At 36.5% G+C, this 23,791-nt stretch overlaps 1 protein-coding gene across 3 annotated transcripts in view; it reads right to left on the bottom strand.

Annotated features, from left to right (window-relative positions):
• Positions 1-23,791, bottom strand: part of LOC111064227 (eIF-2-alpha kinase GCN2) — a 61,176-nt gene that overhangs the window by 22,472 nt on the left and 14,913 nt on the right. For all 3 annotated transcript variants that reach the window (XM_039426163.1, XM_039426161.1, XM_039426162.1), the window contains 8 exons: positions 22,736-22,855; positions 20,546-20,670; positions 15,992-16,058; positions 14,962-15,114; positions 13,636-13,836; positions 10,620-10,753; positions 7,690-7,896; positions 2,368-2,565 (listed from right to left, as the gene is read on the bottom strand). In XM_039426163.1, coding sequence (XP_039282097.1) covers positions 2,368-2,565; positions 7,690-7,896; positions 10,620-10,753; positions 13,636-13,836; positions 14,962-15,114; positions 15,992-16,058; positions 20,546-20,670; positions 22,736-22,855 — 1,205 coding nt within the window. The remainder of the gene's footprint in view (positions 1-2,367; positions 2,566-7,689; positions 7,897-10,619; positions 10,754-13,635; positions 13,837-14,961; positions 15,115-15,991; positions 16,059-20,545; positions 20,671-22,735; positions 22,856-23,791) is intronic.

Genomic DNA, 23,791 nt, shown 5'->3' with positions numbered 1-23,791 from the left:
CGGGAGATCGGGCTGGCCACTTCAAATCGCTCCTAATTGAGATGAGGCGTCCCGGAAAGTGCTCCCTCAATTGAAGTCACGTTCAGAATGTTCCTGCTCAATTTCCATCTTGTATGGATGGAAATGAAGATCATCATGAAGAATTTGTCTCACAGAACGATCGGAAAGTCCAAGAGCAGACGCATGTTTGCACGCAGAACGATTTGGTGATCGCCGCATTGATACTCTCACTGCCTCAATGTTCTCAGGTGACCTAAGGCCGGTTACAGGGCTCGACCGACCGTCAGTGCGTACGTCGGTCGCGCTTGTCTTTTCCATAGATATTCCATGTATCCATACAGAGCAGGACTGACGGCACGCATGCGCACGGTCAGGACCATGCGTTTTATACAGCGTACGAAGACCATCGGTCGAGCTCGTGCGCATCCGTTCCATCGGTCGACTGATGCGCTATTGAAACAAATAGAAGCTTTCAGAGCTGTACTGATCAGTAGCCCGATCGCAACATAACCAATGTGCTGACACCTCTGCCCAACAATCAGCTGATATTGAACTGAATAGCATAATGAGTGAATTCAATTAATAGTGTCATATTTGAATTCAGAGTTTTTCTATACATTTATTCAATCATTTCTAAATTTTTTTATTGAAAAAATCATATATTATTAATATTATCTACATTTATTTGATCCGTAGCTTAAAATGACTGCTAGTAACTTATTCCCAATGGTGATACAAGCTCGAAATAACTCATCAAAATTTCTGATGGACATTCTGAGGTAGTTGAAAAATGTATCTTCACCCCAAGAAATGATGTATATAATGGTACTAAATTCACTTTGAAATGCTCTTTGGGCGACCATCGGGTGAACTTGATATCTACGTCTTTTAATCTTTCGTTTACGAAGATAATAAGCTGCAATAACAATCTGTAAAGGCGTCCATTTTGTGAGTCAGAAAAAGTGATGTATGGTCAGGATGGTGCATACGCACTGACGGTCGGTCGAGCTCTGAATGTGTAAAACTGATTCATCGATGCGTACGGTCAGGATGGTACACACGCACTGACGGTCGGTCGAGCTCTGTAACCGGCCTAATGGACCGAGGGACTTTAGTTCTTCGTCTTGTCGCACTTGCAGTTTGTCTGAACGTAGTAACAACTGATTTCCGGTCCGGGACAGTATCCAAAGGGGTAAAATTAAAGCGATTTCGAAATGCGCGCTGGGTTGTGACCACAGAACATCCGCTCGAAAAATAAGTCTCAACGGCAAATGCATGCTTCTCATTGTTCCAATGCATGATGGCGACTGAACATGTCGCGAAGAGAAACGTTAAGATCTGACCTCTCTAACGAGACCAAATTTGCTCTACTACGACATCAGCTGACTGAATGGCGTTCACTTACTTTACTATGTCCAACAGAGCCAATATTTGGTTCTCTGCAAATAAGCTTATGGTGAACGAGAGCAAAACAGAATCTATATTGTTTGGTTTGAGTAGAAATTGTGAGAAAAGATCAGTAAAACTACTAGGGATTAACCTTGATTCCAAAATCACTTGGAGTACTCATACTGAAACTCTTTGCAGTCGCCTATCCAGAGTAATATTCTTATTGAAAAGGTTGAAATTGTGTACTAGTGCTGGTATAACGTTGATGGCATATTTTTCTCTTTCCACTCTCATTTACAGTATGGCACCCTTCTGTGGGGCAATTCAAGTGGTGCCAGTAACGTATTTTTGTGTCAGAAGAGAGCTCTGCAAACAATTTTTAATCTTGGTAGAATGGATTCCTGCAGGCCATTCTTTAAAAGAAACGGCACATTGACTCTGCCCTGTATATTTATGCTGCAAGCTCTGACATTTATCAAAGATAATCTGAGGCAATTCGATCTAAGATGCGATGTACATCAGCACTTTACAAGAGAGCGTAATCAAATAAATACCGGGCGGGTACGACTCTCCAAAACGCAAAATATGTATGTATATACCGGTATAAAATTATCCAATAAACTTCCAGAGAGTATCCATGATAAAATTCTAGATCGTTCAGGAACGCAATTTCCAAACTATTCAAAGATAGGGCTTTTTATTGGATTGAAGAGATGTTGAAAGCTGAAATTTCATTTTAATATTTGACGTCTATTATAATATTATTATTGCCAATTAAAAATATAAATGTGAAGAAATTGTTGGCCGTGATGGTATTTCTCTGTTTTGAGTATGTGAAATGTATGTATAATGTATGTATATGTTTACCTGATGACTTTGTCAATAACAAGTCATTTTGAATTTGAATTTAAAAAAGGAAGCTTTGCTGCCGCACCCGGTATTAATAAATGTCTTAGAAACTGGGCTATAATGACTTACCTGTGGAAAATATTCGAAGTGGCTAAACCGAAATCACCGATTTTGACATGATCATCGCAGTCGATGAAAATATTGACCGGCTTCAAGTCCCGGTGAATTATGCCCTGGCCATGAATGTGACTCAGGCCTTCAACTATTTCTCGCAAGAGGCGCCAGACTCGTGGTTCCTCCAAATAGAGGCCTTCGTCGATGGCGTTCCTACAACAAATAAATTTAATAATTAATTTATTACAGAAAACATATAAATTAAAATTACATACAATAGTTAGTTACAATAAAAATTTCTTATTATTCTTACAAGATACACAATTATTAATTAAAATAGTTGGAAACGACCAACAGGCAAAGCCCAAACTGTTCCTCCCCCGAATATTGATCCATATACTATAGTGAGGTACACGTTAAAATGGTAGTGTTTGAATAGCAATGGTATTTCCTTCAAATAAAAAGACTAAAAATTGTCAAAAACCACAGATTTATTGATACTTAGAAAGACCGGTTTCGGTTGTTACACCATTGTCAATCTCTGATAAATATAGAGTTCTGATAACGGAGTTTATCATAGACAGAAAGTTGATATTGTGGTAATTATTCATATTAAATAAAAATACTAAACAATTGTAAAAAACCACAGATTTATTGATAGTTTGAAAGACCGGTTTCGGTTGTTACACCATTGTCAATCTCTGATAAACAGAGAGTTCTGATAAACGGGGTTTATCAGAGATTGACAATGGTGTAACAACCGAAACCGGTCTTTCTAACTATCAATAAATCTGTGGTTTTTGACAATTTCTTAGTCTTTTTATTTAATATGAATAATTACCACAATATCAACTTCTCAACTACACAAAAAGTATTGCTATTCTTGTCTATCACTCAACAAAGCGGATAGCGCTAACTCTTTCTCGCTTTGCTTTGTTGCCAGATCGTCTTTTAACAATTTAGAATTAATAATTAATTAACAAAATACTTCATCTTAATATTAATTTTATTATGAAATTATTAAAAAATATAATTTCTTGCTTAATAAAATATAATTGATTATTTTAAACGGGAATGAACCGTTGATATTACATCAATAAATCTGTATCAGCTACCGTCTATAGAAGGCATTGACAAGACAAAGGATCGACAACGTTTTTCTTCACTGCTATTATAACGTCCAGAAAGAAGGTTATGTTCTTCCACTCTAATGAATGATAGACAAGGATAGCAACACCAATGTCAATCAAAAACTGCCATTATTACTTGGACCCCACTATACATAGAAAAGGATAGCGCTATCTGCTTTGTCGAATGATAGACAAGGATAGCAACACCAATGCTGATCAGTACTGCCATTATAACGTGGACTTCACTATACATATAAAAGGATAACGCTATCTGCTTTGTCGAATGATAGACAAGGATAGCAACACCAATCTTAATCAAATACTGCTATTATAACGTGGACCTCACTATTTATTTGAATATTACAATAGTGCGATAGTATCCTTCTAGCTGTAAGCTATTTGAGGGATGAATATAAATAATCCATTACATACAATAAAACAATCAATAACAACAGTTCTGTTTTCTTATGCGACCAGATTACATTTCTTAATTTCTTGTAACTGATTCTCCTGTTTTGTCCATGGCACCATACTTAAATACTTTTAGTACATACTTTTGTACATGGCACTTAAATATAAAATAGAAAAAGACTTTGCTCGGTAAGCGACAAATAACAATATACAGTCGAACCTCTGTATAACGAAGTCGATTACCCCGAGAAAAATTCGCTGTGTAGAGGATTTCGTTAAGTGGAGGTTCGTTTTAGAGAGGTTCGACTGTATAATATCCATATACATGGGTAATCTATATAAATAAAATTCGAGCCTCAAATTTGACGTTCAATAACTTTTTTATATGTGCACCGAATTAATGATTTTATTTAGTTGTGTTTGTTATGTTCAGGACCAGGTTTATGGCCTATCAAATTTATAATCCGACTTCAGGACTCTTTCCTACGGTCCTTCAAAGTTTACATGTAATCGTTATGGGAGAAGATTTGTGAGCTGGCCACACACAGAAATAAAAATCAGCTGTTATAATCTTCGCGTCATCCAACAGTCGTCGCTATATAGTTGACAATAGTGTGTGCTGCTCCATAACCGCCCATGAATTTCATTATTCTAAACCCCCCGACTAAAATCAAAATGACTGTTCTTTGTGTAACCATCCAGCAGTGCGACCTCAGGTTGAAGACTGTCATGCTCTAAAGACATTGCTTTGTTTCGAATAATTGTGCTGTCTTCGGTGTTCAGAATCAATTGATTTTTTGTACATTATTTATTTTGCAGTTGGAAAATTTATATACTAAAATTTTAACAGTAAATGTTCGAGGAGAATAGAAGCACTTTCCAAATAATAAGTAATGAAAAGATACAAACCGCTGCACAACTAACTAAGCACATAGGAAATCCATATTGAGGTATAAAATTAATGTAAATACTGATTGTTGGATAATTTTCATAAAAAATCTGGTGTGACGCACTCACACAACTTTCCTTGCCGTTATGAAAATTGATCACCTGACGCTAGTGTTCACGCGCATCTCAAGTCTACTTATAAACAAAGATTTGAACCAGCTGGTGACAGGATAATAACGCTGGAGACATACGAGGTCTGGTATCTCTTCATAGTGAATCATTTAATAGAATCAACAGTTGCCAACAGTTTGCAATTGAATAATCACATTTTCTCAAATTTCCAGCTCATTTTTAATTTTAGGTGAAAATGTAACTGGACATTAATTGTACAGATTTTCATGCTCAATCTTTTCCACTTGAAATTTTTTGTTTAAATTGTATCGAAAGCCTGATAATTGGTAATCTAAAATCAAACTTTGCATAGATGGTGCAGTGCTCCTAAAATTTTTACAGATATGAGACTTGTGGCAGTTGATAAAGCTTATCAATGACTTTTCTAGGAATGAATTTGATCTAAATCGTTGGAGCCGTTTCCGAGAAAATCACGAAAACCCCTGTTTTTGACAACATTTTCGCCATTTTAGCCGACATCTTGAATTGCATTTGATGAAAATGTTCGTGTCGGATCCTTATAGTGTAAGGGCCTTAAGTTCCAAATTTCAAGTCTTTCCGTTAATTGGGAGATAAGATATCGTGTACACAGACACACATACACTCATAAATAAATGAATATGGTACATAAAACATATTTCGCGAACGTAGGTAGGGTACCTATTAGGCCAATATTAATATAAAAATTTAAAAATTCATGCTGTTGAAAAAACATGTTTTTTTATATTTGTAGAATGTAATAAGTAAACTCACCAATTTATTTCTAGAAAGCTTGATTTGTACTATTAGTAGAGCTTAATCAAAGTACTTACTCTTTAGCAATATTTTTCAACTTTTTACACTACTATTAGATGGAACGCAAAATACGGTTATTTTGTTAATAACTTCACTATAAATACTCAAATTTCCTATTTTTTTTGTTTTATATTTGAAAAAGTGAGTAATATCGGTTGAATTTTGCATTTGAATATAACATCATGTTCGATAAACGACTCACATCTATTCAAACAGTCGGACATGTCTGGTTCACTATTTTTCTGTTTTAATCCTTGCCTGATAATATTGAAAGCCTCTAGAACTTCTTGATCTGACGGATTCTTCTCCTCAGGTTCGTCACAGTCATCATTATCATCATCATCATCATCATCATAGTCAGTTCAAAGAATTGTGAATGTATGACAAAAGCAAGAAGGGGGAAAGTCCAGTCGTTCACCCAATAATGACAAGCTCTAGGAATTCAATTTCCGACATGTGTTTTACCCTCTATTCACTGTTACCACCCTATCTTCTTCCTACCTGAATTGCCATTATTTTTAGTCTATTAACCTTTCTGTTGAAACTAAAGAATTCCTTGAAAATGACCGTCTGCTTTCTATACACACTACACTTTGTATGTTGAAGTTAAGAGAAAACTTTGTTGTTGAGAGGTCCAAAATTCGTTAAATAGAGGTAAGTAAGCAGCAAAAACTCTAAAATGTCATGGGACCAGGTAAAAATTCGTTGTGTAGAGGATTTCGTTAAGTGGAGGTTCGTTATAGAGGTTCGACTGTATAACTTTGGTATATTACCTAATGTTATTCACTCTGACACAAATATTTATTTAAATCATAATACATCTTCATTGTAAAATTAAAATAATTTTAAACTCAACAATGCATAATATTCCTTCCTGAAACTAATAAAAATGATTTATTCTTATGCAGTGCACTTTAATTTTGCTTGAATCTCATTTTTACTCTGCAACATTGTCAACTCTAAACCTAGCGCCGCAGTGCAGGATGGTTTCTCACAGCTTGGCGTTGTTGTCATTTGAGATGGGTGTCTGGCTTGGAAGTGTTTCGGCCGCATTGCAGGATGACTGTTAACGGTTGGCGGAAGATCAACAGCTGGGTTTTTTAGCTATTTTTCGTGATAGAGAAATTCTGATTGCAGATTCGTTCTCAGCGACCCCAAGTTTAGCCTGAAGGCTCAGAATGTCAACAATGTTTTTAAATAATTGAAATTCATCATGAAAAGTCATTAATATGGTAGTACACCACGTTTCTGGAAACTTTTTACTGGTGACTGGAGTTTATAGGCAACACAAAAATAAAAATAAACGTGAGAAAGAAAACTGCAGATGAACGCGAATAAGACTGCCACTCCATTGTTCTATTGTCTCGACTGCTTGGCTGAGCCTGACTGGAGGGATCAAATAACCGACTGGATTGATCTTTCGTCTGTCCGCTAGGCGGAACTACCCCGACCATTGCTGGGTGGAAGATGTTACTGCGGCCGCTCGCATTCCCACCAACGCTGCTATTATTTGCTGTCTCGGCGCCTAGTCCGAGTCAGACAAGCATCCAGCCTGCACTGCGGAGCTAGGTTTATGGCAATGAATTTAAAAGAAATGGGATTCTGAATTCTGGAGCTCTCTTTTACCATAGGCATTGTTATATTTCTGGGTTCTATAACTTCTTTGTCTCAATGTGTATTCTATTTAGTTCATTTCTCTATATTCGTTCTTAAAGTAGTTTCGTGACAAATCTGTGAACCTGGCTGAAGCTTTCACCGTCATAATGCCGAACAAGTGAAGTTCACCACCATTAAAAAGTGTTTTTAATATTCTTTCGATGGCCCTATGCAGTGGCTATTTATATATTTGGGTGTTAAATAATGAATGATGATTCCATAGAAGAGAGTGCTCTGCACCATTGAATAGTAGATCTTTCTTTTAGTATACTCTTATTCAACTCACCTCAATGTACTTTTCTCGCAGAACTCCATCTGGATATACATGAAGTGCAGAGGTGTGACATTAGTTGTTGTAGTCGTCTCATCTGTTTGCTCTCTTTCTCTCTCATTCGCTGTCTCTCTTCCACCATCTCCGTTCGACGGTTGCTCTTCTTTATCCGAACTCTTCGACTCCTCAGCGATCGACGAGCTTGAATCGTCCACGCCTGGCCTTCAACATAAAATCATCGTATTGTAAAGTTTGGTTCAATCACAAATAACCTCAAGCATAGAATAAAAAAATCTTATTGTAAAGTACAGTTCAATAAATTGGGTCGCCGTCTAGGTGTTACCCCGACTACCTGACACCTGGTCAATTTGGCCATAGACGACAACCTGTACCTTCGTAAAAATATACCATTGCCGTCAAGTTGTTACCCCGACTACTTGTCACCTACTGAACCGGAGGTGCCAACTAGTCATGACCGTAAACGACAACCTGACACCTCGCACACACGTCAGAGTATCACCTCGACTACTTGTCTCCTGTACCTGCAGGGGATAGTTTGTCAGCACCGTTCAAGACAACCTGACACCTTGCACGCTGGTGTCAAGGTGTCACCCTGACTACTTGTCACTTACAGAATACCAGTTGGCACAACTTACACCCCCGCGGCGTGGAGAAGGGGGTTCAAGCCATTTTTATTGCTGGTTATGATGTAGAATTGAATTCTAAGGCGGGATGCACACCGGAGAAACGCATTTCGTGAAGCCCTCTTTCATGAAACTTGTTTCATGCAATCCGTTTCACTCGCGCATGCATACAAAAGAAACGTTCCCTGCTTAATGTTATCAGTCGATTGCGAGCAACTTTCGTTTCACGTTTCCTGAAACTTTTTTCATGAAACGCGTTTCTCCGGTGTGCATCCCGCCTAAGCACTTTCAGCTCAGTAACATTTTCCCGTCAAACGCACGGTTCGGGAGATATTCGCCCGAATAATTGAAAAGTTTTAGGGTTTATTGATTACTCAAGATTACTAATAACTTGTCACTAATGCTAGACAAATATTTTGAGGATCTTTCAACATCCAGTCGATTCCTATACTTGTTCTTGATTGCACCATGGTTAAAAAGGTTCACTCACAAATACATAATGTTGAAAATACAAAACTAGGAATCTTAATGCCTTTTCATATAAGACTTGACAGTTTGGCTTCATTTTCCAACTTTCAAATGAAGAGCTTGCTGGAATGGTGATTTTTTGTGGTGTGGAATCCAGGTGATAGGTTGTCGTGACCGTAGACGACAGCCTGTAACCTCGTAAAAATATAACATTGCCGTCTAGTTCAGGCCCGGCCCCAGGGGTGGGCGGACCGGGCGGCTGCACAGGGCGGCAGATTTTTTGGGGCGGCAAATTTTAAGGAAGGGAAAATTTTTAAATGCAAATAAATAATAAACTCAATGTGAATAGTAAAATTTTATGAGTAGCTTTTCCAAACTCAAGCTAATGAAGACATATATCTAAGATCAACAATGTCCCAGGAACGTCTAAGTGGTCTAGCGAACATAAAATAGATCAATCCCTAGATCTTGAAGAACTGGAAAAGGAATTTTTCTATGCAAAGGTCAGACGAGTTCTACTTAATTAAACAAGTGTGTTGAACAAACCACTAAAACTGCTGCAACAGTCGTAGGGAAATGCATAAAATAGTGAAAATATACATCAAATTGAAGATAATTTGATGCTCCGTCAGCTTATAATCAGCACGGTTTTTTTTCATCAATCGTTCAAAAATTAAGGCCGAAAAGAAGAAAAAATTGGAGGCAGACGTGTTTTTTTAAAAAATGTTTCAATCCTCTTACTATCCTTGAAAGAGCTGTAGAGTTGAAAATTGTGTTTCAAAATGTTCTCTCCATACCTTTATTTGAGCATTCGTTGCATGCACTAATTCCTCAATATTTATATTTGCCAAATATTTGTTAAAATGTCATTTTTAACTTGAACAGCTGATTAAACAATTATTAGACGGGATACCTGGTTGGTGGTGGGGGGGGGGGGGCGGCGTTTGCCGATTTCGCCCAAGGCGGCAAAGTCCCTAGGGCCGTGCCTGGTCTAGTTGTCACCCCGACTACTTGTCACCTACTGGACCAAAGGTGCCAACTTGTCATGACCATAAACGACAACTTGACACCTCGCACCCTCGCGTCAGAGTGTCCCCCCGAAAAGTTATCACCTCCTCAAAAAGGAGACCAGTAGACGGGACGGCTCACGACAACGTGTGTCCTCAAAACCGGGTTTAAAAGGAGACAGGTTGACGGGGTGTCAAGTAGTCGGGGTGGCACCTAGTCGCATTCCCTCAAGCATAGAATGAAACAAACATAAAATCATCTGGTAAAGTTCAGTTCATTCATGATTAACCTCAATCATAGAATAAAACAATCTTATTAAACAGTCGTAATAGTTTTTCTGCCTCAAGGTAATTTCAAATTACTCGCTCGGCCGAGCTGAGTGTAAATATACATTAGAAGTCATGGTTATAATATCATCACTGATACTGGTTTGTGGAAATCCCCCTTCAATAAATCACTCAATCAGATGTTTTCTCAATCAATTGAAACTGAATTACTTAAACTATATAATCATTTCAAGTTAAGAATTGTTCTACGATGGAGTTTTGAAAGCAAGCGACGTTTCCCAAAACCAAAAATTACAAAAACTTGTCTGTTGCCCGGCTGCACAAAAGTCTGGGATTAAATGCCACGAGAACCAATCAGAGAAGGCTTTTCCGATTGTTTCTTGTGGCATTTGTTAGCCGCTGAAATTTAACGAGCTTTTGTACAACCGAGCCATAGAGTTTTTAATGATTTAATTTTTAATTTGTAGCTGAAAACTTACGTGAAAGTGATCCAAAATAATTTTTGGATTTAATTTAAAATTTTAAAATGAAAACTTACATGAAAGTGATCCAACACTCATCGTCAGAGCTATCATCATCAGAACTAGCATTAGCCACGCCCTCATTTCCCACGCTCCAATCCAATGTCAACTCCTTTTTTGGAAGCATTTCGACAATTTTACTCTCCTCCGACTGAAAATTTACAAATTTTGTTCAAATAATTCAATAAAACAGATAATACAATACACACCGAAGTATGCTCGAGGGACATATTTTTCATTTATCGACAATCACAAATGTACTATACCGAGTGCGGCAGCAAAACTTCCATTTTTAAAGTGAACGCCATTCAATCAGCTGATGTCGTAGTAGAACAAAATTTGGTGTCGTTACAGAGGTCAGATCATAAAGTTTTCTTCCCGACATGTTCAGACGCCATCATGCATTGGAACAATGAGAAGCGTCCATTTGCCGTTGAGACTTATTTTTCGAGTGGATGTTATGACATCACAACCCAGCCTGCATTTCGAAATCGCTTCAATTAAACCTCTTTTGGATACTGTCCCGGACCGGAAATCATTACCATAGATAAACGATAAGCATAAGTAGTAGAAATATCAAATAAAACAAGTATGGTAGGAGCTAGGAATGATTTTAATCTTATAGAGTTTTTAAAACAAATTAGGCAAGAGCAAAATCAAATGAGACAAGATCAAATTGCTAGGTTTGATATGAAGCCCCAATATGAACCCTATATTGCTTGTCTCTGTCATTACTTAGGTGGGTCACTACGTTCATACAAACTGCAAGTGTGACAAGACGATGAACTGGGGTCCCTCGGCCCATTAGGTCACATGAGAAAATTGATGCAGCAGGAGTTTCAATGTTGCGATCACCACAGCGTTCTGCGCGCAAACATGCGTCTGCTCTTGGACTTTCCGATCGTTCTGTGAGACGAATTCCTCATGATGATCTTCATTTCCATCCATACAAGATGGCAATTGAGTAGGAACTTTCTGAACATGACTTCAATTGATGGAGCACTTTCCAGGACGCCTCATCTCAATTAGGAGCGATATGGAGTGGCCAGCCCGACCTCCCGATTTGAACCTTTGTGATTTTTTCTATGGGGGTTTTTGAAATCCCTTGTTTATGTGTTTCGGGGTCTACAATAACTCGACAACAATTAACGATCTGGCCCCACCGAAACGCTTCTTAATGAACATGTTTAATTATTTCGTAAACTATGTTACATGATTTAAGGCCGGTTTCCGAGCACAGGATCTATAAGTTCTGGACTTACAGAGTCCATGACTGAAATAAGCACTGTAAGCAGGCTGTGCCTTTATATAAGGGGGGGGGGGGGAAAGAACTATGATAACGAAAGAGAACAGAATAACTAGAACTTTAATGAGTCTTGAACATATTTACATTTAAACCAAACAAGATCAATTTTTTTATAAAAACATTATTGATATGAATTAATGGGGGAAACACTCGATTGCTGCTAATGATGATTCAATCTTTGTGGTTATGAAAATTAAGAACAATGATTTTATCCAGTAGTCACCTACCTTTTGAATATGGCTTCCCCCTTTGGCATACACTGGTTTAATCGCGACTTTACAGTTAGTATTTTAAAAGAACAAAAATTAGCTGAACCAATGAATAGGCTCAGAACCCGTCTCCCTTAACAATACAATTATTTTTAAACTACTCGATCTGTGACAGAATAACTGTATTATAAAACGAAACGAAATCTAGCCTTTTTCACTGGATCAGCCGGACTTTACTCACAGTCCTAACGAACGAGCTCTGCCCAAAAGTTAAATTTTGGTATTAATATAAACTCAGTCAATGCCAAACATAAAAGCCATTTCAAGTACATATTTTTATCTGTTGCACAAGCTTGTTATTAGAAACAAAAGAGAAGCTACGTTAATATTGACAACAAATGAAATAAACAATCTTTCTGTCGATGACAAAGATTGTTCAAAGACAAAAACACTGTTCATTGAACTTTTTTAATTTTAAAACTCTAAAATCCTGATGAATATGAGATAAATATATGATTCATATATATGTCCCATATGACCAGGTGACAGCACTCGTGTCTAAATCGATTTTCTGAGTCACGGGTTTATCTTCGAAACTCCGGGGTCTATCAAGTTCTCGACTTATTTGAGTCCAGGACTTTAACGCAGTAAACAAGAGGGATATTCACAATAGTATATTGTTGTTATTTTGGAAATGGGAGACAGCTGATAGAAGCGGGCTTATTCAAATGAGCATGCTCTCAAAACTATTATGAAACAATTATTTTGTGAAAATACGTCTCAATGTATTTGTCGGTCTATTTAAAGTAAAACCTAGCCTTTTGAAACATGAATGAATGAACATTTAATTTCACGTTATGCTATTATTGATCATTGATCCTTGTCAGTGATTTTTGAATAAAAATTTTAGGAGGCTATTGGACAGATAAAACATATTGGGAGATAAAATTCCAAGGCAATCCTTGTATTATTTTTCTTGAATTTTTTTAGGTTATGTCACAGTGGTAAAATAAGATTAGTTTTTTACGCATAATTCTGATAGAAATTTATTTTAAAATAGACTTGCAAACTATAAATTATGAATTTAGATGTACTAATCCAAATAATTTACGTAATCCACGATATTTATTTGGCTATTCATTTACTCCAAAACAATAACTGAGATGAGTTTTTTCAGTTTAAGTCCAGAACGTAATTTAAAAACATACCTCAGTCGAGGGTTTAAAATCACGCTGTTTCAAGTTCTGGACTTAACAATCTTTGATAAATCCATGACTCGGAGAGAGGCGAGAATCTAATTCAAGTCCTGGACTTATAAGCCCTTTACTCAGAAAGCGAAATTATAAACTCCAGAGTCTAACGTGATCTCTAAACTCCAGGGTCTATTTGAGTCCTCGACTACGTTAACGCTCTGACTCGTAAAGCCAATTTCCTGACTCCAGAGTTTAAAGCCAGTTAAAGTCTAGAACTTAGCTAAATCCCGAGCTCGGAAACCAGCCATTAGTGTTGTACACTTACTTTGGGAGAACACTCGCTGGAGTTTTCGGTAGAATCCGATGCTGACTCAATCCACGAATTGAAGTAACGGACGACATTCTCATGGTTAAGTCTTGACAGCAGTTTGACTTCCCTCGTGATTTTCCTGTAGAGAACATTGGTGGTTGAAGACAGCTTGATTCTTTTGATTGCATACAGGCAACCGTCTAATTTGTTGCGAGCCTAGAGAGAAAAAAATCAATATATTAATTAATGTAATTAAATAATTGACAGAACGAAGTGAGGTCTAAGATTCAAGTCGACGGTTTGGCATTTCTCTTAATGTTTAAATGTTTATATATTTATATAGAGTTTATAGAGAAAAGAGTGGTATATAGAGTGGATAGAGAAAAAAATGGCGGCTGAGAAATTGTTTGTCTGCTTTTGTACAGTCACTGTCAAAAGTAACAATAGAATATTCTGGCAAACAGACAACATTGCAAAGCTAGATAGAGATAGCGTTATCTGTTTTGTTGTATGATAGAAAAGGTCAGCAACAGTATTGTCAATTCTACACTGCCATTATAACGTGGACCTCACTATTAATAGTATAGAATAGAAGACAGTGTAAACGGAAAAGTGGCAACATTGTGTTCCTATCATTTCCACTGAGAGAATAACGTGAGCCTCACTCTGGAAGCTAGTCTTTTACATCATGATGGTAGCGACAAATATTCAAAAAATTGACATTGTTTCAACATTAATTAACTAACATCGTTTGAAAAAAACTAAGAAACTCTATGAGAGAAATATGTTATTGATATGAATGAGCAAGGAAATAGATTGTCATTTGGTATTTCAAATCTTCAAGTATTTCATCTTTTCGTTAGTTGTATTTATTATCAAGAATTATGAAACATTTTGAATGAAATCAACATAATTGCCATTCAAAAGCCAAAACCTAACCTTCCGTTTTACCTTTAAAACATTATTTATATTATAGCCACCTCTAATACAAGGCCGCGGCCTACGATATTGCAAAGTCGCAGCGTAGGCCTAGAATCTAATACATGAGTGGTGATTTTTTTTTAAATACCAGCTGATCTTTTTCACCAATCATGTATTAGATTCTAGGCCTACGCTGCGACGTTGCAATATCGTAGGCCATGGCCTTGTATTAGAGGTGGCTATGCTCTTATAAATGACGGTAAACTGAATTGAATTGGAAGAATCCATTATCATACATTTATTTTAACACGGCCTTGTATTATAGGTGGCTATGTTTATATACAAGACGATTTGAAATCTAGCAGATCTGAAGATGAGAATGAAATATAATCAACGAATCCTATAATTCTTGAAACGTACCTTGATCACATCTCCGAATGCACCTTCACCCAGCCACTTCAACACTTGAAATTCACTTTCAATTCGTGAATTTCCTTTAGAAGAGAAAGTCCACGGACAGAAATCTTCCTCTTCCTTGCACTCCGATTCCTTCTCAAGCTCCTCTTCTTTCACCTTCAAAATAAATACATCACAGTTTAGTGGGTTATGGTGAAGTCCACGTTATAATAGCAGAATAGCCTGGTTTTCATTGGTAGAGTTAGTGGTAGAGTTCACTGGGCAAGTACTAACTATCTTGTGAACTCTACCAATGAAAACGTTAGAGTTATAGAGAGAATTTATAGAGTTTAACGAGAATTTATAGAGAATTAGTTATAATTTACCATTTATCAGTTACCATCTACAACTTTTTTTCTTGATTTTTTCCCTCGAAACGTATTATTATAAATTATTTTTTCAAGGAAATTGTTTTCATTATGTTTGAAATTGGATTTCATCAAATAATTATTAAATGTAAAATTTTGCAACCAGTACAATATAGTATAAATGAAACATAGGTACAATATAGATAACAATAAAATTAGTAATAATTTATATTCTTCAGTTAGGATGTACTCTCAGACACAAATTCGGAGTGAAACGAATATTGTAGGTATTTTTTTGGGAAATTGGGGAAACAAAAGGCTGCTTGATTAAAATTGTGGAGGATCTAATCGATACTAAAATTGATGTATTAAAAAAAATCAATATGATACTGTTAGGTTTTCAAGTATTATGTCTTCTTCAGTAATCTATTATATAATAATTTAAAAATTGGCTGTCACATATGGGATGGGAAAATACATGACTGACACATCATCACGTCTGAACTACTGGACTGATTAATCTTGAAATTTGCATAAATATTCTTAATTTACCGAGGATGGTTATAAGCCTATTTTAGATTCGTCAAGATTTCAGTAGGTCAAGTTTTCAGTTTGTCAATTTTTTAAACAGACCCTTGCGGAGCACGGGTTACCTGCTAGTATATTATAAAATAATAATAGCAAACCTTTGTTTCGTTTGTCTTCCTAGCTTCAGCACTGATGTGGGCAGTCTTCTTAGTTGGAGACTGTGACCTAGGAAAGAAATTTGAAAATTTAAAATTCAATTCAAAAGAATGAGGTGTTTCTATGATATTATGTATTTAAATTATTTGTTTGAAGTGAGTTGGATGAATCATTATGTCTACAAATGATTGCAAGCTTACATGATAAGTTTACATCTTTGTAATTTGCAAATATCGACCGATAAAACGAGTTCTACTATAGTAAGATCCACGTTATAATGGCAGTGTTTGATTAACAATGGTGTTGTTATCCTTGTCTATCATAAGACAAACCAGATAGCGCTATCCATCTCTAGCTCTGGAATGTTACCAAATTTTTGTTTTCAACAATATAGACATTTTTAAAAGACATTGTAGACAATGTAGACATTTAGTTAATCAATTGAGGCAGAAAATCGGCAAACGCTGTTCTCCTATCTTTGTCTAACAATGTAGACATTTATTTAATTATTTTTTTTCTATTAAAACTAGTCACTAGGACTAACCATTAATTTTGTTCTGTTATTTCTTATCCTAAATTAATTTTTATTGCTAAAGTCTTCCAGTGAAGGCTACAGTTCCAATTTATAATTTCAATACTTTAAATTATTTCACTACACTTTTATTCAATATACTTTAATCACTCCACTAGCACTACACCAACTCGAAGGGCTTTGTTCTCTTCAACCTCCTAGTGAGTTCAGTGTTGTCTAGTAGTTGGATGACTTCGGTGTTGTCGTGTTGATGAAGACGTGACTCATGATGGGCTGCCAATCGTCTTATCTTTTCAATTAATTGAGGCAGAAAATCAGCAACACTGTTCCCCTATCTCTATCCACTGCCATTATAACGTGGACATCACTATAGGTAGGCATCTATTCATTTGTAAAATATTGAACTATCAAAATGTTTAGTACGAAACTAAACTCTTTTTATATCAACGTATATGTTCACAGGTAGAATTTAAATTCAAAAGTATTATTAATACTTATTATACTGGATCACCACCAGTATTTGAAAATGAACACAAAAAGATTTCATGATAATACAACATATTATCAATAGCTCTTCTATAGGATTGTTATTCAACGATAAAACAACTTAATTTTCTCTACAGCAAAATATGTTTACAGTATTTTAAACGTGAAAGGTATTGAAATTATAATACACATGATATGTTGATTGTATGGTAAGAGATGTTATGGTATTCCTCCATATTCGAAAGAATAAGACGTTGATGTTGTAGTACTATATAGTAGCACTAGACGTCAGGCTCGCTTCGCTCGCCATATCCGTCTAGCCAGGGGGCTCCGCCCCCTGGACCCCCGACTGGAACGTCCAAGAATGAGATCAGCAGGCTCGCTTCGCTCGCCTGCATTTTTCATTTGGACATTTTTATCATATGTTAGGTCCAGACTAAACGGCTGGCTAAACGGATATGGCGAGCGAAGCGAGCCTGACTGCTAGTAATATAATATTCCCAGGATTGAAGTAGCAGTGCCCAATCAATTTTTCCGCGATAAATGCATTTAAATCTTCAACTTGGTGCCAAACTAACAAAGTCAACTCAACTTAATGCCAACCTGACAAAATTATTAATTTAGTTGCCAGTTTACAACTGTTACGAAGAGGTACTCTATCTAGATTATAGTTCTATAGTAACATAATTATGATATGGAAATTTCAATTATAATTGAGAGATTGGGAGAAGAAGAATATACATGCTAAAAGACGAACTTTAAACCCTTAAAAACAACCCTTAGAGTTAAAATATTGCCAAAAGATTTCTTAGTGCGCCTCTAAAGGGCCAACTGAACATACCTACCAAGTTTGAACGTTTTTGGTCCGGTAGATTTTAAGTTATGCGAGTGAGTGAGTGAGTGAGTGAGTGAGTGAGTGCCATTTCGCTTTTATATATATAGATAGAAGATAGAATATAGTGTTATCGACAATATCAACGTCTTATTTGTCAAATACACATGATAAGTTAGAATAAATGTATGATAATGCATTCTTCCAAATCAATTCAGTTTACCGTCATTTATAAGACTGGTTTAAAATGTACTTAAAACAAAAATAAATGGGTGAAAGAAACGAGACGGGGCCGCGGGGCCGCGCTACCTGTACACTGGGCTATTGTTCCAAAAAGGTTCATCCTCCAACTCTCGACAATCACACTCTATTGTCCTCTGAATCCGCTTCATTACCCTCATTAGTAGCCGGAGTGTTTTAGCTGGTAGCGACTCATCTATTACTTTGCACCTTACATCTGTTACTTGTATTTTCTAAAATGTATTATTGAATCTAGATCAGTGATCAAATACTTGTTATTAAATTATTCCCAATGGTTAATTTGATGAAACTCAACTTGCTCACAAGCTGTATACAGACTGACTTGAGTTACATACAATTCGTAACACACAACGTGCGCTATTCATCAGCTGATGATATGCGTATTATATTTATTCGTATATAATCTATATATATAAAAGCGAAATGGCACTCACTCACTGACTGACTGACTGACTTACTGACTGACTCACTCACTCACTCGCATAACTAAAAATCTACCGGACCAAAAACGTTCAAATTTGGTAGGTATGTTCAGTTGGCCCTTTAGAGGCGCACTAAGAAATCTTTTGGCAATATTTTAACTCTAAAGGTTGTTTTGAAGGGTTTAAAGTTCGTCTTTTAGCATGTATATTCTTCTTCTCTCAATCTCTAAATTATAATTGAAATTTCCATATCATATCATGGGCGTACAATGCACCAAGTGCAATTTTCCCATTTTTTTCATGATTTTTTAATTAATTCTATAAACTATGAATATTAAATCAAATCAATTATCAAACAAATGAAGAATATTTCATTTCTTGCATTATGATATCATTTTGTGAAAAATCACTATAAGGAAATTATGATTGATGTTAGAAATTAGAAATTGATTTCCTGAGAAATTGACTTTTATGGACTTAGATAGAGTACCTCTTCGAAACAGTTGTTAACTGGCGACTAAATTAATAATTTTGTCAGGTTGGCATTAAGTTGAGTTGACTTTGTTAGGTTGGCACCAAGTTGAAGATTTAAATGCATTTATCGCGGAAAAATTGATTGGGCACTGCTACTTCAATCCTGGGAATATTATATTACTAGCCGTCAGGTTCGCTTCGCTCGCCATATCCGTTTAGCCAGACGTTTAATCTGGACCCCCGACTGGATTGTCCTAACATGATAAAAATGCAGGCGAGCGAAGCTAGCCTGCTAATCTTATTCTTGGACGATCCAGTCGGGGGTCCAGGGGGCGGAGCCCCCTGGCTAGACGAATATGGCGAGCGAAGCGAGCCTGACGGCTAGTAATCATATAATCGAAAATATGTATAATATGATAATTATAGCATCAGCTTATGGAAAGTGTACGGCGTGTGTTCGTGCTCATCTATTTAGTCTCATCATGTACACTGAATATAATAGGAGGTAAGAATAAGTATAAAATGACGTATTAGGACGTAATCTTTATAAAAAAATCAACAATACGTTCTTAGTTTGACTAAATTTGTACTTATAAACGATAGTAATATGTGTGTTTATCCAATCACTGTAGACTACCACTGGTTTAAAGCTGAAAATGCCTTTAAGTAATCAGACTGGTCCACCAATTTATTCCTCAAAGTGAAATCCTTAACAATAGACCACGAAAATGTCGATATTCAATAACAATAGGCGACCACTGAAGGGTCACTAGAACTTCTACCTGTTCATCAATTGTTTTCGGCGGCCCCGGCTGGTTTCTTTTACCCAAATAAATTACAGGAATTCTAAAAATTAGTTGAAAGTAAGGTACAAAATACTCTAGGCCTAATATCCTAACATTGTTTGTAAGGGTGTGATCACACACTACCTCCGTAAACAAAGCCGTAGTGCATTCTTGTGACGTCAGCACAAGTAGGGTCCTACACCAATAAAAATTCGTTGATTTCAGCTGATCTATATCAGCTAGTGTAGGAAACCTACCTGTGCTGACGTCACACGAATGCACTACGGCTTTGTTTACGGAGGTAGTGTGGATCACATTGGATGCGTATATCTGCAAGTGCAAGCTAGGTTATGCATGACCACGCGTGCAGATGAGAAACAAAATGTGGAAAGAGCAATTGGAACACTCACACTGAACGCGTGCACTTGCTGGTTGCGTTCAGGGTGAGCAGCTACATGCAAGTCACAATGGCACTTTCCAGATTTTGTTTTTCGACTCATGCATGATTCGTCGTGTACTTACACATATACGCATTCATTATTATGATCACACCCTTATCTTCACTTTTTACTAAAATAATGGATTATTTTGTACTCACTTGCATCTACATATACGCATGCAATGTGATCACACCCTCATCTTATCATTTTTTACTAAAATAATGAATTATTTTGTACTCACTTGCATCTACATATACGCATGCAATGTGATCACACCCTCATATTATCATTTTTTACTAAAATAATGAATTATTTTGTACTCACTTGCATCTTGTGTTTTGAGATTCATCGTCTGATTCAGATTCTATGAAACTATTTTTCCGTCTCTTGTTATTTTCTAGTCTCATGGCTTCTTGTTTACTTTGAATTTCTTGAATCATCTCTTGCCTCTGAAATGATGATGGTGAATAATTAACAAGGTACATAACAAATAAGAAACATTTCATATCATATTAAAAGTCCTATATTTAACATTTTCACGGATACTGAACTTTTCTTGAAAATATCGACAGCTAAATTTGAAGTTTGTGAGTTACTCGAATTTTGAACTCTCAAATTCTCTCGATTTGTAGGTTGTGTTTTACCATAGAGAAACAATAACATAAGTAGATATCCCATGGTATAGGGTGTATATGTCGCAACTTTTACTGCTATCTCAAGCCGATTATTACTGTTTTGTTGGGGTGAGAGTGTATGAACGGCACAATATGAGAGACTACCAGCGTCACACAGCTTCACGGGAAAGTACTATGTGTACTATTGGCTTCAAATAACAGTAAATTTTGCGACATAAACACCCTATACCATGGGATATCTACTTACGCTATTGTTTCTCTATGGTTTTACATTCTATGTTATACTCTCATGCAACTAATAAATTCGTATGGCATTGGAGAATCCCTCACGGGAAGGCAGCTCACCTATAGTGAGGTCCACGTTATAATGGCAGTTTTTAACTAGCAATGGTATTTCTATCCTTGTCTATCATTCGACAAAGCGGATAGCGCTATCTCTTTCTCGCTTTGCTCTGTTGCCAGATCGTCTTTCAACAATGTAGAATTGATAATTAATTAACAAAATATTTCTTAATTATGAAATTATTTAAAAATATAATTTCTTGCTTAATAAAATATAATTCATTATTTTAAACGAGAATGAACAGTTAATATTATATCAATAAACCTGTATCAACTACCGTCTATAGCAGGCATTCACAAGACAGAGGATTGGTTGCTATCTTTCTTCACTGCCATTATAACGTGGACTTCACTATAGCCTAAATAGGCCTCAATGGGTCTCACAACTGTTACATACATCATCTGGGACCAAAAGTTCAACGTGCCCATCCGATAACACGCGAGTGACCTGGCTAAAAAATTTAGTTGGTATCTGGGTTTGAACCCGGGATCTCTAGTCTGCTAGGCTAGCACTATATCCAATATAGTGAGGTCCACGTTATAATAGCAGTAGAGAAAGATAGGAGAACAACGTTTCCGATTCTCTGCCTTGCTACTGTCTTCTATAGAGGATAGCTGATACCAGTGTAAATGATGTAATATCAACTGTTCATTCTTGTTTAAAATAATCAATTATATTTTATTCGTCAAGAATAGAATTTTCAATGATAGAATAATGAATTTCCATGAATGAGATCAAATATTTTGTTAATTATCTATATTTCTACATTGTTCAAAGAAATCTGGCAACGTTGCAGAGCTGGAGAAGGATAGCGCTATCTGCTTTGTCGAATGATAGACAAGGGTAGCCACACCGATGTTAATCAAATACTGCCATTATAACGTGGACCTCACTGTTGACCACGGATCATTCTCGACAATTAACTGGCCACAGGAGTGATCTGGCTAAAAAGTTTGGTTCGTATCTGGGTTTGAACCCAGGGCAATCACTATATCCACTAGACCACGGATCATTCGCTCATGCCATTTTTAACTTTCTTTATCAACGGTCAAGTGTTGGAGGGGAGGGTATCCTCAGATACCCTTTCTGAGAATGAACTACTAAAGGTCCAAACTTGACAGTTTCTTGTGAAAACATTACAGTAATACCTCAACTTTCGCATATTTCATCATATTCCTATGTTCAATATTATTTCCCGAATAGCTCGTTTGAGAGAGCACGTCTAATCATTATATTGGGTCACTATTATGTAATGTTCGGCTGCTCCATTTGCCATCAATTTCATCCTTTCTTGGCTGTTCGATGTTGTGGGGTTCACGACTCCTTCTTTCTTATTTCTACCCAAAGATCACACTCTGCACTTTTCGTCTCAAGATTTTGCTCAATATTATTGTAGAACTCTTCAGTCTGTAGGTTGATATGATTCGTCATGGTATTTTACTATAACTGCTAATTATGTTCAACTCTTGAACGTATGATGAATGTTTTTGTTGTACAACTCATGAATGAAGCAATCTGAATCTGAATGAAACTGACCTTCTTGTTCTCAACAGCCCGTCGACGATCAGCCTCTCTCTGTTGCTGCAGTCTCTTTCTAGCCAGCATTTCATCGTAGAAGGACTCGAACCCTGGACGGCTGTATCGGTGCAAGTAGGTCTGGTCAACACCAACACAACTATTACAACTCAATCACAAATATAGCAATGTTGACAAATTCAATCACTCAATATTCAAGGACACAGAAGACAAGTTATAACATACAATAACACAAGTCTAAATACACATTGCAGTATCCGGTACAGTGAAAATATAATACTCATAAGTTCTTATAGGACTAGTCACACTCAGCCCGGCCGAGCGAGTGTGAATTGCCACATTAGAACACATGAGAATTATATTCTCACTGTAACTGCACTGATACTGAAATGTGGGAATCCACATTTAATCTTCATTATAAAAATTTATATTTTTCTTTATTATACAATATCATGTTCTACCCTTTTATCTCACAATGGCTGGTAAGCCCTCTGAGGAGTACAAACTTAAAATTATTATTCATAAACCTGACTGTAACCAGTCTTATTGCCAGTGTGTTCCTCTCTTTGTTCATGATTCTGTAAAATACCTAGGCATCATGATAGATTCTCGACTAAGGTGGGAGCCACATATTTCTTATGTTTGTAATAGATTAAGGAAAACATTTTATAAGTTTGTTCAATTGAGAAATATTCTTCCATTGTACCAGTTGAGGATGGTATCCCTTGCCCTAATCTCTTCTGTAATTGAATACGGCATTGTTGGATGGGGAGGTTGTGGATCTTCCATCTTACAACCCCTTATTTTGCAGTATAAGAAAATTGTAAAAATATGTCTGAATAGACCAATTAGATATCCCACTAACCTAATCTATAAAGAATTCAAAGTTCTAAGCCCTGAGAATTTATATAAATTGAACTTATTAAAATATGTATTTGAACGACCATTAGATATTTCCAGTGACTCATGAACATGGATATACAACTCGTGGTCAAGCCAGAGAGAAACTGTATGAGCCGAGATGTGTAACTGCATCTGCGGCTGGTCATGCAGCCT

Source organism: Nilaparvata lugens, chromosome 4 (assembly GCF_014356525.2).
Source record: "Nilaparvata lugens isolate BPH chromosome 4, ASM1435652v1, whole genome shotgun sequence".
NCBI lineage: Eukaryota > Metazoa > Arthropoda > Insecta > Hemiptera > Delphacidae > Nilaparvata > Nilaparvata lugens.
Note: the sequence above shows the minus strand (reverse complement) of the source record. Positions and strands in the feature narration are given on the sequence as shown.